This window comes from Myiozetetes cayanensis, unplaced genomic scaffold, assembly GCF_022539395.1.
Source record: "Myiozetetes cayanensis isolate MyiCay16 unplaced genomic scaffold, myiCay2020 scf3, whole genome shotgun sequence".
NCBI classification, from domain to species: Eukaryota; Metazoa; Chordata; class Aves; order Passeriformes; family Tyrannidae; genus Myiozetetes; species Myiozetetes cayanensis.
Window position 1 is genome coordinate 6,571,710 of NW_026087521.1, and position 13,348 is coordinate 6,585,057.

Here is a 13,348-nt window from a genome sequence, read left to right on the forward strand (position 1 = left end):
GCACAAAGGATACAGAATGATCTAAAGGAAAAGGATTTAAGTTACCTACCAGGGAAATCTTTTACCAGTGAGGGACTTTGCAGCCTTGTATAAGTCACAACAACTCTTCTGGGACTCCTAATCACCTTTTGGTTCATTCCCTACTATATTGTACAGCAAAGCACTATGAATCATCATAAGATAATGACCATGTGGCAATAAAGTACACAGCAATAGATTATCATTATTAATATTACTATTATTCCCAAAGATGTTAGCATGTGTGTTAATCTTTCCTACATCTGACTTTTTAAATTCCTTGTAAACACACATAAAAATTTAATTTTTTGTAGAGTTTCACACTTCAAACATGGCATATTTTCAGCAAACTGTTCCAGATATCACTTGTTTGTGCGTGCAGACAGGGTGTAATTACATGAGAGCATCCAAGTCTTCTGGGAACACATTCACAGGAGGTTTGGGTTAGTTATAGAGGAAAACAGGACGATTTATTTGCTACTGAAACAAGTGTGATTTGCTGGAGAAAAAAAAATCAATGTGGGTTCATAGGAAGATGACCAAAGTGACCCAAGGCAGTGGAAGCGATAGTATGTGTGAAATATTTTTAAAGGACAAATTAAGATTTATGGCTTAAAGTGTCCTTTTAGTGCTCATTGAGTGTTTTGCACCTACTGTATCACTAAGAATTGAGAGGTGTGAGCACTGATGGACCTGATCAATGGAGCCAGGGCACTGGGCAGTGCATCACTCAGATACTGTAACAGAGTGAGTCAATCGGTAGCACTGAGCAGTGTTATATATAACACATAATAGAAATCACACTTTCAAAAGCCATTCCAGATATGAAAAAAAAAGTAAAATGTTAATATGCACACTGAAATGTTGGGGTTTTATTTTTCTTTCTTCTTGTTTTGAATAACACTCTAAAAACTGATGTGTTTCTAGTGGAAAAATATGTCACCGGGTTGTTTCCAGCCACTGATAATCAGTGGGTTTGACACACATTTGATGTTGAGAGCCAGGGCTGTGGCTGGTGCCCAGGTTGGGCAGCTGCCAGCAGTTCTGCCTGAGCAGCAGCAGCTGACAGGGTCAGTGCAGGGTGGGCATCATCCCCCGACTGGGTTTCACAGGAAGGATGGGGTGAGAATGCAGAGCACATTCAAATGACAAGCAGCTGACTCATCCTCAGCGATGCAGGTGTTTTCAGAAACCAGCCCTGCCTGCAAAAGTCTGGTTTGACCATTTCTGCTCCCACTTCACTTGCGAGCCCATCCAGCGCTGAGCTGGGGCTGCAGGGCTGGGACCTCTCCCGTGGGCTGTGCCTGCACATCCAGATGGGCGAGGAGCAGAAAGGGTCCTACCAGCCTTCTCCTGTCCTGACAGCTCCTGATGCTGAACATTTGTGTGTCTGGTGAGGACTAGAGCTCAGACTAGTCCCACTCTAGACTCTAGTAGGGAAAACTACTTTCAGGACACTGTGCTTTTATACCCCCTTTCATCTCCTGAGTAACGCCAGGGTTTTGCACCACCTGTATGGAGAATGCTTCAGCTATTGGTGCAGCGAGACCAGGTCATCTCTGCATCAGAGCATCTCGCAACATAATAAATATGGACAGTCTGTAACCTCTGCACAGGGGGGACCTGAATAAACGACTCAGCTTAAGCCTGTCTTTTTGCCATGTGCCTCTGCCTTTTAGGAGCAAGGGAAGGATGCTCCTTTCTGGAAATAAACTCAGCAGCTCTTTAGTACTGTGCAGAATCAATGCAGAAGAGTTAAGGAAGGGAAGCAAAGAGAGAACAGGCCTGATGTAATGTCTGCAAACTCAGGGCTGCATCTGATATCCCCGAGCCCTAAATTCCCAGGATTCAATACCCATTTTGAAGCAGCCTTCTGCCATGTACACACTCAGCTGTACCTGAGAGAGGGGACTGAGGAAGTGAAGACACAGCCCAGCACTTTTAGATTTGCAGATTCCACTCAAAATTGCCATCAGCACTTCCAGAGCATTTCAGAAAGCACCTTCCATGGTGCAACAGAAAGGCAAAGTAAACTCAGTGCTTCCCTCCAGTTCCCCCTGGTCTTGTCCTGGTGAGGAAGAAGTCCCTTTCCCACTGATTCCTACCACCTCCTACAGCACAAGGCCACATGACACATTCAGTGACTGCATAACCACCCCCAGCATGGATGCAAAGCATCCCAGGGAGCTCAGACCACTTCAGACAGAACTTTTTTTTGCAGTCTTTTGGCCTTTCCAGTTCAGAATTGAAGAAGACAGTGGAAGTCACCTTCCAAATTTATTTCCTGGCACGCTTCCACGCTGGGGTGTGGGTACACGAAGGAAACACTGTATTTGATTACACATCCCCTAAATCATCCCAGTGTCCCCTTGGGTACCCCATTTCACCTGGAAATGAGAGAGTCTGATGGTGCACAGCACACACGTGGCAGCCAGGTGTTGAGGTGATGGGTGTCTTCACAAAACCCTGGCTGGGGGTAGCCAGGAGAGACCCTGCCCATGCACATCAAGGGCCAAACTATGTTTAAAGGTGGAAAGAGTTCTGTTCACACTCCCCTCTCTAGGACAGGTGCCACGTTTCAGCTTCAGATTTTGTGCTCTCTTTCCAAGCTGCTCACTTGATGTGGCAGCTTTCCACCCCCAGCTTGTCCTGTGTAAACCCAGGGTCAGCCTGTGGCTGCTCCACTATCTGCAAATCACTTCTCAGTGTGAAATATTTCAGCTGGGATGGATGGGGTGCCAGCAGCACTTGCAGCGTGTGTGGTACGGCTGCAGCCACGTTCAATCCCACGCGGTCAGGAAACCCAAACAAGGCTGGATTTATTTTGGTTGGGAGATCTGTGGACTTCTAAGAAGAAAAATAAATAAATAATCTAAACACAACCTAGTGGGTTGGCAAGCCCAACAGCCATTGTCAAAATGTTACGTGTTACATGTGGAAGTGTACGTACAAAGGATTTCTGTAGGCAAAATGGAGTATCAACCTCTTTTCAGTTTGCAGCTTTCTAGGAGGTTTTCAATGGACCTTTTAACAGTGAATTGAAGTAAAAATAGGTCAACTTGCCTACCTTTTTTCTGCCCTCAAGAATTTTTCCCAAAGATTACTACACTAGGTCAGACCACATCCAAGCAGTGCAGGCAGAGGATGAAGAGAGCATTTAGCTACCCACTAGTGATGTTTTCTTGAGGGTGGGGACACAGCAGCTATCCAGCACCACATGAAAATGTCACATAGAAGCTCAGGACAAGAGTAGAAGGATTGTGTATCTGTTAGGAAAGGAGCAAAGTGGGTTGTAAGCAAGAACATTTTTGATGACGTTGGAAATCAGATGGTCCCAGCTCCTCTGTCTCCTTTGCTCCTCTGTCTCCTTAAGGCTGGGCAAGGGCTGAAGTCCCACCTCACCTCATGAAGACACACCCAGGGTATCTGGTATCATGCATCAGACCTCAGAAAAATATAACACAGCCATGAAACAGGGATGCACTGGGAAGGGGGGGTACATCAGGGTCGTCTTCTACTTATTTTGGCAGGCAGCTTACTAGAGCCAAAGACAGGCAAGGAGTAAACCTTCAGGGCTACATTGACTCGTGAGTAGGTGGAGTGCAAAGGTGACTTGGAGCAGAGGAGGCAGGATCAAAACTGATGTGTTTGCCATTCATCAACATGAAAGTGCTCCCAGAAGCTCAGAACTGATCAAATATCTGTCTGGGGTCCCTTCTCAGTGTGAGATCAGAGGGAAAAGCAGACAAAGTCATTTTTGGTCCCTGACAAGATTCAGCTCCAGAGCGGAAGATGGGGCTCCAACTCGTTGTGCAGCATCAGAAAATTGTTTGTGGCTTTCTAGGATATGGCACATATTGAGATTTACAGGAGGGCTAGGGATTAAATTTTTAAAAGTCTGGGAGAAGGAGAAATATCAGAGTATGCTGTCAGTTGCAGCAGTCCCTGAGGCTACGCTGGGCAATGCACTGATGGCTTAGGGAACCCGAGAGAGGCCGGGACAAACTGGGATTTGGAGCTGAAGGAGACTTGCAAGCAATTCCATCACAGCTTAACCTTGTCAGACCTTGCTGCCTCCTGGGCTGCTGTGCTCTGCTTGCACTGGGGCTGCAGGGCAATTCACTCCTCCAGCAGCAGGAAGGAGCAAGCCAGCAAGGATGACTGGAGATTGGCATTGACAAGTCACCTTGGGAGCCAGCTGTGCACCCAAACACATCCCACCCTGTGGTGAACTGTGAGGGCCTCTGGGAGACATTGCTACCTGCTCTTCTGGCTGACCCTACAGCAGGTGTCCCCCCAGCTTCCCAAGAGATGGGGCATTTGTGGGATAGCTCACATTGAGATGGAGATTTTGGGTGCAGCTCAGAGGACCAAGAATGCTGATTGCCTCAAACCCAGAGTGTTTTGTATAAAAGGTACCCAAGGTCCCTGAGAGCTGAGTGTGAGCATGGTCCCATGTTTGACAGCACCTTTTGCCTGTCCAAACAATGCAACTCACAACAAGTTCATACTGTGCCTTTGTGTATCTTCAGGGGACACCACCAAACCCTGACCCCAAATTTGGCTGATGTTGGATCAGCACACTCCTTAACACCTTCTCCATGTGTCACCCCTCTCACAATGCATGTCCTTTCCTTCTTCACAGTCTTACCAGATTGCAGCTTGAGACTTCAGTCACACCCCAGCCCCTTTCCAATTCTCCCTAAATACAACATTTTGTCCCTTGTCCATGAGTGCAGTTTTACTTTGCCTTTGCTGTCTGTTAAGCTGCATTTCAACCTGCATTCAAACCTTCTGCTGTTACTCACACAGTAATAGTAGCAACAAAGGGGATATGTAGGACTCTAATCACCTGTGATGTGTGGGACTGGACTCAACGATTTGGGAAGTCTTTCACAGCCTTATGTCCCTACTAAGAACACACAGTGCACTAACTGAAGCCCTTGACCTGGCTAAACAATTTGACAGGATCTCTAGGGAAGATGCTCTCTGCCAAGTGATGCTGCATTGCTGTATGGCCCTGAGTGACCCAGTGCCACGACCACAGGTATCACCAAATATAGAGTTGCATCTTTAATACAATAACCATTTCAGATATGTAGCAGCTGACTGGACCGCCACAAACAATCTACCAGGAGCAATGGGTAGCTTGCCCAAAAGATTTGTGAGTGGCTCACTGGTGTATCTACGCTCAAATAATGGCAGAGATCCATATTTCCAGCCTGGGCATTTAAAACAGAAATTCACCTCAGAACAAAATGTTTATTTTACATGTGCATAAATCTACATGCTATGCTCCCCTGGTGCACTTCTCCCCTCTTTGGGAATTGATGTGGATGGAGCCACTCACAGTATTATGGATGACCAATGCCAACTCCTTCAGCCTATTTGGTCCTCTGAGGGACACAGCTGACCTTTGCAGCAGCACGAGGCGGTGCTGAGCTGAAGACCCCTCAAAATATCACCTCTCGCATCAAGAAGCAATATATCCTTGGCTCCTCACAGCTTCTGCCACAGCCCACTTTGCTCAGCAGCACAGCTGGGCTGCAGAAACTGCCCCATGAGCAGCTCACCCTCCTGCAGTGGCACGTACCTGCCTGACGCTGACACTTAAACACCACCTTCAAAATGTTAATCTTTGGAAGAGGACAGGCTACCCGTGCCAGGAAGGTCGAGCCAAGCACCTCTGAGCCACCAAGCCGAGCCGGTGCACCATCACCCCGGTGCACCATCACCCCGGTGCACCATCACCCGGCTGGGGTCAGCATCGCGGGTCCAAAGTGAATGTGCAGGCAGCCGTGCAGGCAGCAGTGTGGCCAGCAGCCCTCCCGTGGGACCTCTGCCATCGCCCCAAGGGGAAAGGGATCAGTCTGATGGTTTTAGCTCCATCGGGATCTCCCTGGTGCCTGGCAGACAGTTCTAGGCAGTGAAAATGGCACAGGCACCCATACCGGTAACAATCCCCTTCATGCACGGGTGGGGGATGCTCATCAGACCCCAGGGGCCAATCTAGAGGGAACTGAGTCCAAGACACCCAGATATCCAGCTGGCGCTGGGCAGAGCCAGGATTCAACCTCTCCCGATACTCGAGACACCGGGTAAGCCGTGCCCATGAAGTACAACGCGCAGGCACCACACCCCCTTCCCGCTGAAAAAGGCGAGCGGTGCCGGGGTTTTTGTTCAGGACAGTGTTTTAAAATCCCAAACCAAACCAGCAAGCTGGGAGTTCAGCTTTCCCTGCGACCTGGCTTGCCTGGGAGAAGAGATTTGCAAGCTCGCTCACGCATCTGTGTGTGTTGTATGGCTAAACCGCTGCCAGGGCTATTATTAGAAACAATTGTCTCTCCTGGAAATTTTATAGAGAGGTTTGAAACAACTTTTCTCCTGCCCTCCCCAGCAGCCAGCGGGTAACAATGCGGCCAAGAACCCTCCTTACGCGGAGCTTGTCTGCAAGGCGTGCAGATATATACACCCATACAGGCATAGTTTGGAAGCAGAGCTATTCATTTTCCTTTCCTAGCCCTGGATCTGGAGCAACTTTTCTATTCCTGATTCAGGAAAAGGTGCACAGGGGAAAGGAAAAACAAGCAGGGGGCTTCCCCCATTGCGAAGCCCCCAGCCCTGCATTAAACTTGCTGCAGCCATTTGGGAAGAGAAGGAGCAGTCCATCTTGGCAGTCAGTGGGGACAGGCAGCCAGATTGCTTGGGAAGGGGGGAAGGAATCACAGCACCGGCTTCTCTCCCCCCACATCCTCTCCTTCCCCCAGCCGCCGCGCTCGGCTCCGTTACTCGCCCACCGAATTCAGGGGTTTGGGGATAGGGTTTGTGGTTTTTTTGAAAGGCCAGAGAAAGCATCTGCTGCCCACATTTCTCCCCGTTTGAGGTAAATGGAGGGAGGGGGCGTGGAGCAGCCCGCACACTGCGGCTGGGCTTTCCCCGGGGGCCGGGGCTGGAAGGGGAGCCCCGGCCCGCCTCGCCTCCCCCTCCGCAGACAAAGACCCCGTTACCTTCTCCCGCTGCCTCGGCGGCTCCGGCGCCCCCTCAGCTCCGAGCCCGGGGCGAGCGCATCCCCGGCCGCAGCGCGTCTCTCCAGGCCGCGGCTCTACCGCCCCGCATCCATCGCCCGCCTCTCCGCCGCGGGGTGCGCGGGATGCGCGGCCCTTCCCTCCTCTCCCCGCCGCTCCCGGCCGCTCCTACGGCCGTCCCATCCTCCCTGCCGGGATGCCGGAACCCTCCTTTCCCCCCTTCTTCTTCTCTTTCCCCGCCTGCCGGCCCCCGGCGCCCCGGCTCCTGCGCGGCCGCTGCCGCGCTGCGAGGCTGCGAGGCTGGAGCCGGGGAGGGAGGAGGAGGAGGAGGAGGGGGAGGAAGGAGGAGGAAGGAGGGAGGAGGGCAGCGAGCAGCAGTTGGCGCTGGGTCATGTGAAACAGATGAACCCAGCTCGGGGCCTGCCAACATCTGGGCTCCCCCTCGCCTCTGGGAGGAGGATGAAGGGATGAAGGATGAAGGGATGGAAGGACGGAGGGAGGAAGGGTGCAGGGTGGCGGTGTTCATGCCCCCTGCCCACGCGTGCACACCTTGAGATGATAACGGAGAGGGGTGAGAGCAGCGGGGATGCTCTGGCTGGAGGAAGAGGAGGGCAGCCAGGGCCTCGGGCACCCGTGGGGCTGAAGGCAGAGCAGCTCCTTCTGGGGTGCAGCCCCAGGGGCTAGGGGCAGCCTCCCTTTCTCCAGGTGATTTTTCCTTCTGCTCCTGGCTGAGTGAAGGGTGCTGCTTGATGGTCTTAAAGTGTACCTGGCAGCAGCATACTCTGCCCAGCAATAGAACCCCTGTACAGACTGCACTGGAGTGGCCCTCATGCAAGGGTGTCACTGTTAAAGAATTAGATCAGTCAAAAAGGACAATATGTGAGGGCCTCTAAAAAGTGCTGATTTTTGGATTTAAACAAACACGGCACGAAGAACCCATGCCATGATGCCTGTGGTTAGAACTCTGACTTGTTGCTGCTGCTTCACCTCCCCATCAGCATTTTTCTTTTTGGCACTGGGGTTGTTCCCACCAGGAAAAACCCTTAGGTTGCTGATGTGCCACACTCTGGCACAGGCTGGCTGAGAAGAGGTCTTCTTTGTGAGGGGAGGTGTGGAGGTGAGCCCTTTCCTTCATTTGTTTTCAGTAGACATTCATGCCACCACAAGGATGCTCGTGGTGAGGGTGGAGCTTGAGCTTACACAGGATACAGGAAATTTCCCTTTTTTCCCTGCAAGAAGTTGACAAAGTCGCTCTTCTGACATAGTGGTGGTGAACAAGCTGGATGTCTCGTTTTAGCTGGGGGTGTTTCTGGGTTTGATCTGCTGTCAGACTGAAAGTCAAGACCATGCCAGCATGGAGATGCCATGAGACTTTATGTCCTCTCCTCTGCGATGGGCTTGGAGGAGCAGTGGGCTGCAAAGTGCTCCTGGGTACAGTAGCCAAATCCTGGAGCATGAGCACAGTTCTCTCTCCTGTCTTTAAGGGCACAAACATAAAACTAGAACTGCATATGCAGCCACAGGGAGGCTCACCCGTCCAAATCACTCCACCCAAGGGGGTGGCTTTGGTTAAGGGGATAAATATAGAGGCAGTTCTGGCCTCTGGCTGCTGAGGGTTAAGACCAAGCAGCTGAGGTGGCCCAGCTCTGCTCTGGAGGTCATCCTGAGGTCAGGACATAGGGGCAAGATGCAGCAAAAGTATCCATCTCTGCTCCAGGAAATACAGGGCTACCATGGCTATGGTGCAAGAGTAAAGGTTAGGGTTTTCTGGGTGTATCTAACCCACATCTAGATCCAACCACTGAAGTAGCCCTAAGGGGCAAACCACCAACACACAAACTGCAAAACCTCCTGGGATCTTAAACCCATGATTTCAGAGAGTGGTAAAACTTCAAGTTGCCTCCTAAATGCTGTTTTGCCCTTTCCTTCAACAGAGGTCACAATACCTCTCAAGCAGATTCTGCCTGTGGTGGTGAAGATGAGCATGAGAGGCTGAACCCCAGCAGTGGTTCAGCCCTGATTAGAACTAGCAATGGAAAATCACCTTCCCAAGCTGACTTTCGCTAAAACAGGAGGTGAAGCTGCTTCAAAGGTGCACTCACCATGAAGGTGCCTGCTTGTGCTTATTGTTCTCTGTGAGTATGCCAGGGCAATGAACTTTGTCTCTGGGGTAGGATGATCCTTCAGCTAGCAAAGCCTCAAGACAATTTCCCCATGCACTGCTCTATGGCACATGTTGCCCTTCCAGGTAACTCTCCTGGCAAGATCTGCCTCCAAACCTAGAGCAGACCCAGGATGTGGTGCAGCATTATTCAGCTGGTGATAAAAGAGCTCGCCTGGTGGGTTAAGTAACCAGAAGGAGATTGGAAGCCTCTAATTGGAAAGTAATTTGTTTCATGCATAGCAGCAAAAACTGCAAAGCAAGGCTTACTCTGCCCAGAATTGCAATGTTCAGCTTTCAGACCAGGTGTGGGGATTTTCATTATACTTAGCTTGAAATTCCAGGGTCCCTACAACAATTCAATCTCTTCCTTTGGCACAAAACAGGCATGGGTTTTGGAACAGTTTGGAGACAGCAAGAGAGCATCCTTTCTCATGCCCAGTGTTACAGTGGGGTTCTCTGCCAGGTGTGCCCAAAGAACATCCCATCACTGTGTGATCCTAATGGTCTCCTCCAGTGTCTTTGGAGCATCAGCTGGTTTGTGTCACAGGGAAAGGCCTGAACCACCAATCGACTTACAGGTGTCATGTGACGGAAACTGTCTGGAGTAGAAATGGGTAGGGAGATTCTTGGTCTCCCCAGGTGCAGTGGCTCAGCACCTCTGCAGCCTTTGAGACCCACCATGCAGGAAAAGAAGCTGGACCCTCATACCTGTGAAACCTCAAGCTCCATCCCCCTCAGATCCCTTGTAAGGAGATGACGTTTCCTACCCATCCGAGACCATGTGAACAGCACTTCCTCAAAAGGAAGTTCAGTATGATTCGGTACAAAAGCTTAACATTTCCTGCAATGATGGGAGATATTCCTGCTACATTTCCTTTATCCTCTAATTCATGATGCAACATTTGTAATAAAAATAAATTACCAGTCTGAGTAAAGATGACATCCTCTAGGTACCTGATGGAACTAACAAAGAACTTAGAAATGGGGGCTGTTTATTATAATATGAAAAGACAGTAGAGTTTTGTCCTTGATAAGAGTTGATTATGACTACTCAACCAGAAAGAGTTGTTTAGCTCCAGAACTGGACAAAGAACTGGAAGGACAGCTGTACTGCAGTGTAAAGCCAATGCCTTGTACCCACCAGGGTTTGCTCTCCCCTTCTTCCTCTCTCAGACATATATGCTGTAATACAGATTTCCTAAACGGTGTCCTTTCAGGGGTAAAAAACCCAGTCATCCACCTCATGTACATTCTTCTCTAATTTTCCCAGTTATAATTCAGCAGCAGCAAAAACCCTTTTCTTCAAGGAACTTCTGTAACCTCACAAGGTCCCTGGAGCTGGCACTACCCAAGCAATACACCCTGGTAGCAAACATCTCCTCTGGAGGCAGCAAAGCTGCTGTCATTGCAATGATTAGAACAAGGGAATGGTTGCGCTTCTTGAAAGCTGGTTCCTATCATGGCAAGTCCCAAAAAGAGAACAGTAACCCAAATATTTACCTCTGACATACACAAAGTGAAGCTTCCAGCAACCAGATGCCTCTGTGCCAAAGTAACAACATGCTGATTCCTTTGTCTTGGCTCCTGATAACGAGGCAAGGAAGAAACACCGTGGCCTTGTGCTGGAGAATTACTGTTGACAATTCATTTCCACTCTCGTTAGCAAAGATTAAAGAAGCAAAATACTTTACAGGGAACGTGGTGATAGGAGTGTGGGTGCCATCAAAATGTGTGAGCTGTTACATGAACATTTCTAGTATTTTCAGAAAAGCTTAATGAATATTGTCTATCCCAGAACCGCATTAATTAGCACTAGTGGGTTGGAGGAGATGTCGTGTCATAAAGTAATATTCACACTTACTCCACAATTTGCATTCATAAGAGGTGCAGTGCTTTACAAAACTTAATGTCATTTCCCCCATATGGTACATCTGAAACCCATGGAAGGTGAGGAAAGTGTTTTCAAAGAATATTTAGGATTTGCTGAAGGTATCTAACTGCCTGCCTCCCTGTGGGAGGTGTTCAGTGGTCTATCTCTCATTGATTGCACAACTCTTAACTTGTAATATTTGAGTGGCAGTAAAAGATTAAAAACCCTACAAACTTAAAAAGCAGCATGGGCCTAAGTAACTTGGGACCTGAAATCCATTTCTGGATATGATATAAGCTGCTAGGCACATGAATCTCACTGCAAATCAATGCAGCTGACTTATTCTAACCATGACAATGGTCAGCCAGCCCCAGAAAATGAAGTGTCAGGTTAGCCTATGGGTTGATTCACGTGATTTCTCTGAAATTCATGGTATAACTGTTCATGGGCTCTAAGGTAGGTTGGCTCTTTTCATCTGAGACAATCTGTATCCAACACTCACTGAATATGCCTCAGTGTTGGGAAGCAGAGAAGGCACTGACATGACTCAGTTGATCCCTCAAGCCACCAGGCTGCCCTCACCCTCTTCCAGGGACCAGGGCCAGCAAAAGAGAGGCAGAGGGTTACATGTACCACTATCAAGCCCGTCCCCATCACTCTGTTTTCTCTCTGTAACAGGTTGTGATGAGTTGTGACCTTGCAACAGTTCCTGTTAAGGGTTTTGGAACCAGGTGGAAACCACATTCAAAAAAGCAAAATGCAATTACTGGGTCTGGACCTGCAAACAGTTTAGGAAATAAGGCACATAACACCACCAACTGCCATGGTTCAGTGCACTTCCAACTGGGAAGATCTCCAAGCTTGCCAAGCAAACCACGAGATGTTTCTAGTTAAGCTTTCCACAGAAACACTTCCCTTCTGGGATGAACTGTGGGTGTTATTCCCATGTCATGCTTTCAGTAATTTCCAGGACAATCCCTTAAGTAATTGGGGCACAAAAGGAGGGGGGAAAGGGAGAAGCAGGACTTTAGCTTTGGACAAAATAAGCCTCCAGGGCATCTGATTAATTTTCACACAGACTCTGCTTAAAGGATCTCAGAGAGCTGAAGAGGGAAGTAAGCAGACCTCGATGTTCCCAAAGAGCTGGTGCAATAAATCCTCCCTTCATTAGGCAAAGAAAGTGCATGCTGGCAGGATTATTATGCAGGGAAGCGAAGCTCAGACTTCACGAGGCGGCTGAAACGGATGGTGGGGACAAGCCAACTCCAGCTGGTTGGTGTTATGACCCTGGGCTGGCAAATCCTGCCTGCTGCCTCCAGCTCCAGCCTGGGGCTGGTGTGGAAAGGGACAGGAGTCACGTGTAAGTCGCCTGTGTCCCAGTTAGCTCCGGGTAATCCCGGCGTCCAAGAGGCCAAACAAAGCGAGCAGCTGAAGTGTGCATAAGGGACTAAGGATGAGCTGGGTGTGCCACCAGCCCTCCTGGAGTGACCCATGACTCAGTGGAGTGACGATGGTGAAAGGGGCCATTCTTGGAGTTTCCTCCTTCCTTTGCACCCACCCAGGTCTGGGTCCAAGGGGAAGGGAGGACATCTTCCTGATGGAACCTGCTGTGAGACATCCCTGTCCTTGCAAGAGGAAGAGGAGGCATGAGGGGTTCCCCTGTCTGGTGGAAGTCAAGTCCTCACAAATCCCTTTTATCCTCCCATGGAGCAGAGGGGACACATGGGACCCATAGGACCCTGCTACCCTTTTCTTTAAGGCTGAGCAAAGCTCTGCCTCAGGAACTTCTTCCTATTCCCAGAATACTGCCGTTTTCACTTGAAATGGCCTGAAAGCAGAACAGTTCAGGAAGGAGCACACGTGGCAGGGTCCTTTCCATCCATAAAAAGGTAGTGGTAGGAGATGGGAAGGCCTTTCCCCAGGGGAGGAACAGGAGCTCCAGAAAATGCTCATGACGCTGGCAAAGGGCACTGTTAGTCTGGGAGAGACCTGCAGAAATGTTCACAGACCACCAACATGACCTCAGTGCAGACAGAAGTAAATTGCAGCTAATAAAGAGGTAACCTCATTTGTCCAAGAGGCAAGTGAACAACCTTATTCGTGCAAGGGAACTGCTGAGTAAATGGCAAATGAGTGAATGGCAAGAACCTGAGAACAAGGCTGAAACAAGGCAAGATTATTCTCCCTATGCTTTCCTTAGATGTTGCAGTCGACTGGTGCTGGTGAAAATCAAACAGAAGCCTTCTTGGATGCCAAAAGGCAGTACAGGTA

General features: G+C 49.4%; 1 protein-coding gene across 11 annotated transcripts in view; it reads right to left on the reverse strand.

Moving 5' to 3' along the window:
- The window catches only part of FRMD4A (FERM domain containing 4A), a 365,195-nt gene that overhangs the window by 139,478 nt on the left and 212,369 nt on the right, over positions 1–13,348 (reverse strand). The window contains exon 1 of one of the 11 annotated variants that reach the window (XM_050324264.1): positions 10,708–10,729. The exons of 9 other annotated variants lie outside the window; for them this stretch is intronic. In XM_050324264.1, coding sequence (XP_050180221.1) covers positions 10,708–10,716 — 9 coding nt within the window. In that variant the 5' untranslated portion in view covers positions 10,717–10,729. Of the gene's footprint in view, positions 1–7,025; positions 7,209–10,707; positions 10,730–13,348 lie in introns of those variants that run through there. One more of the 11 variants, XM_050324265.1, reaches the window with a different exon arrangement.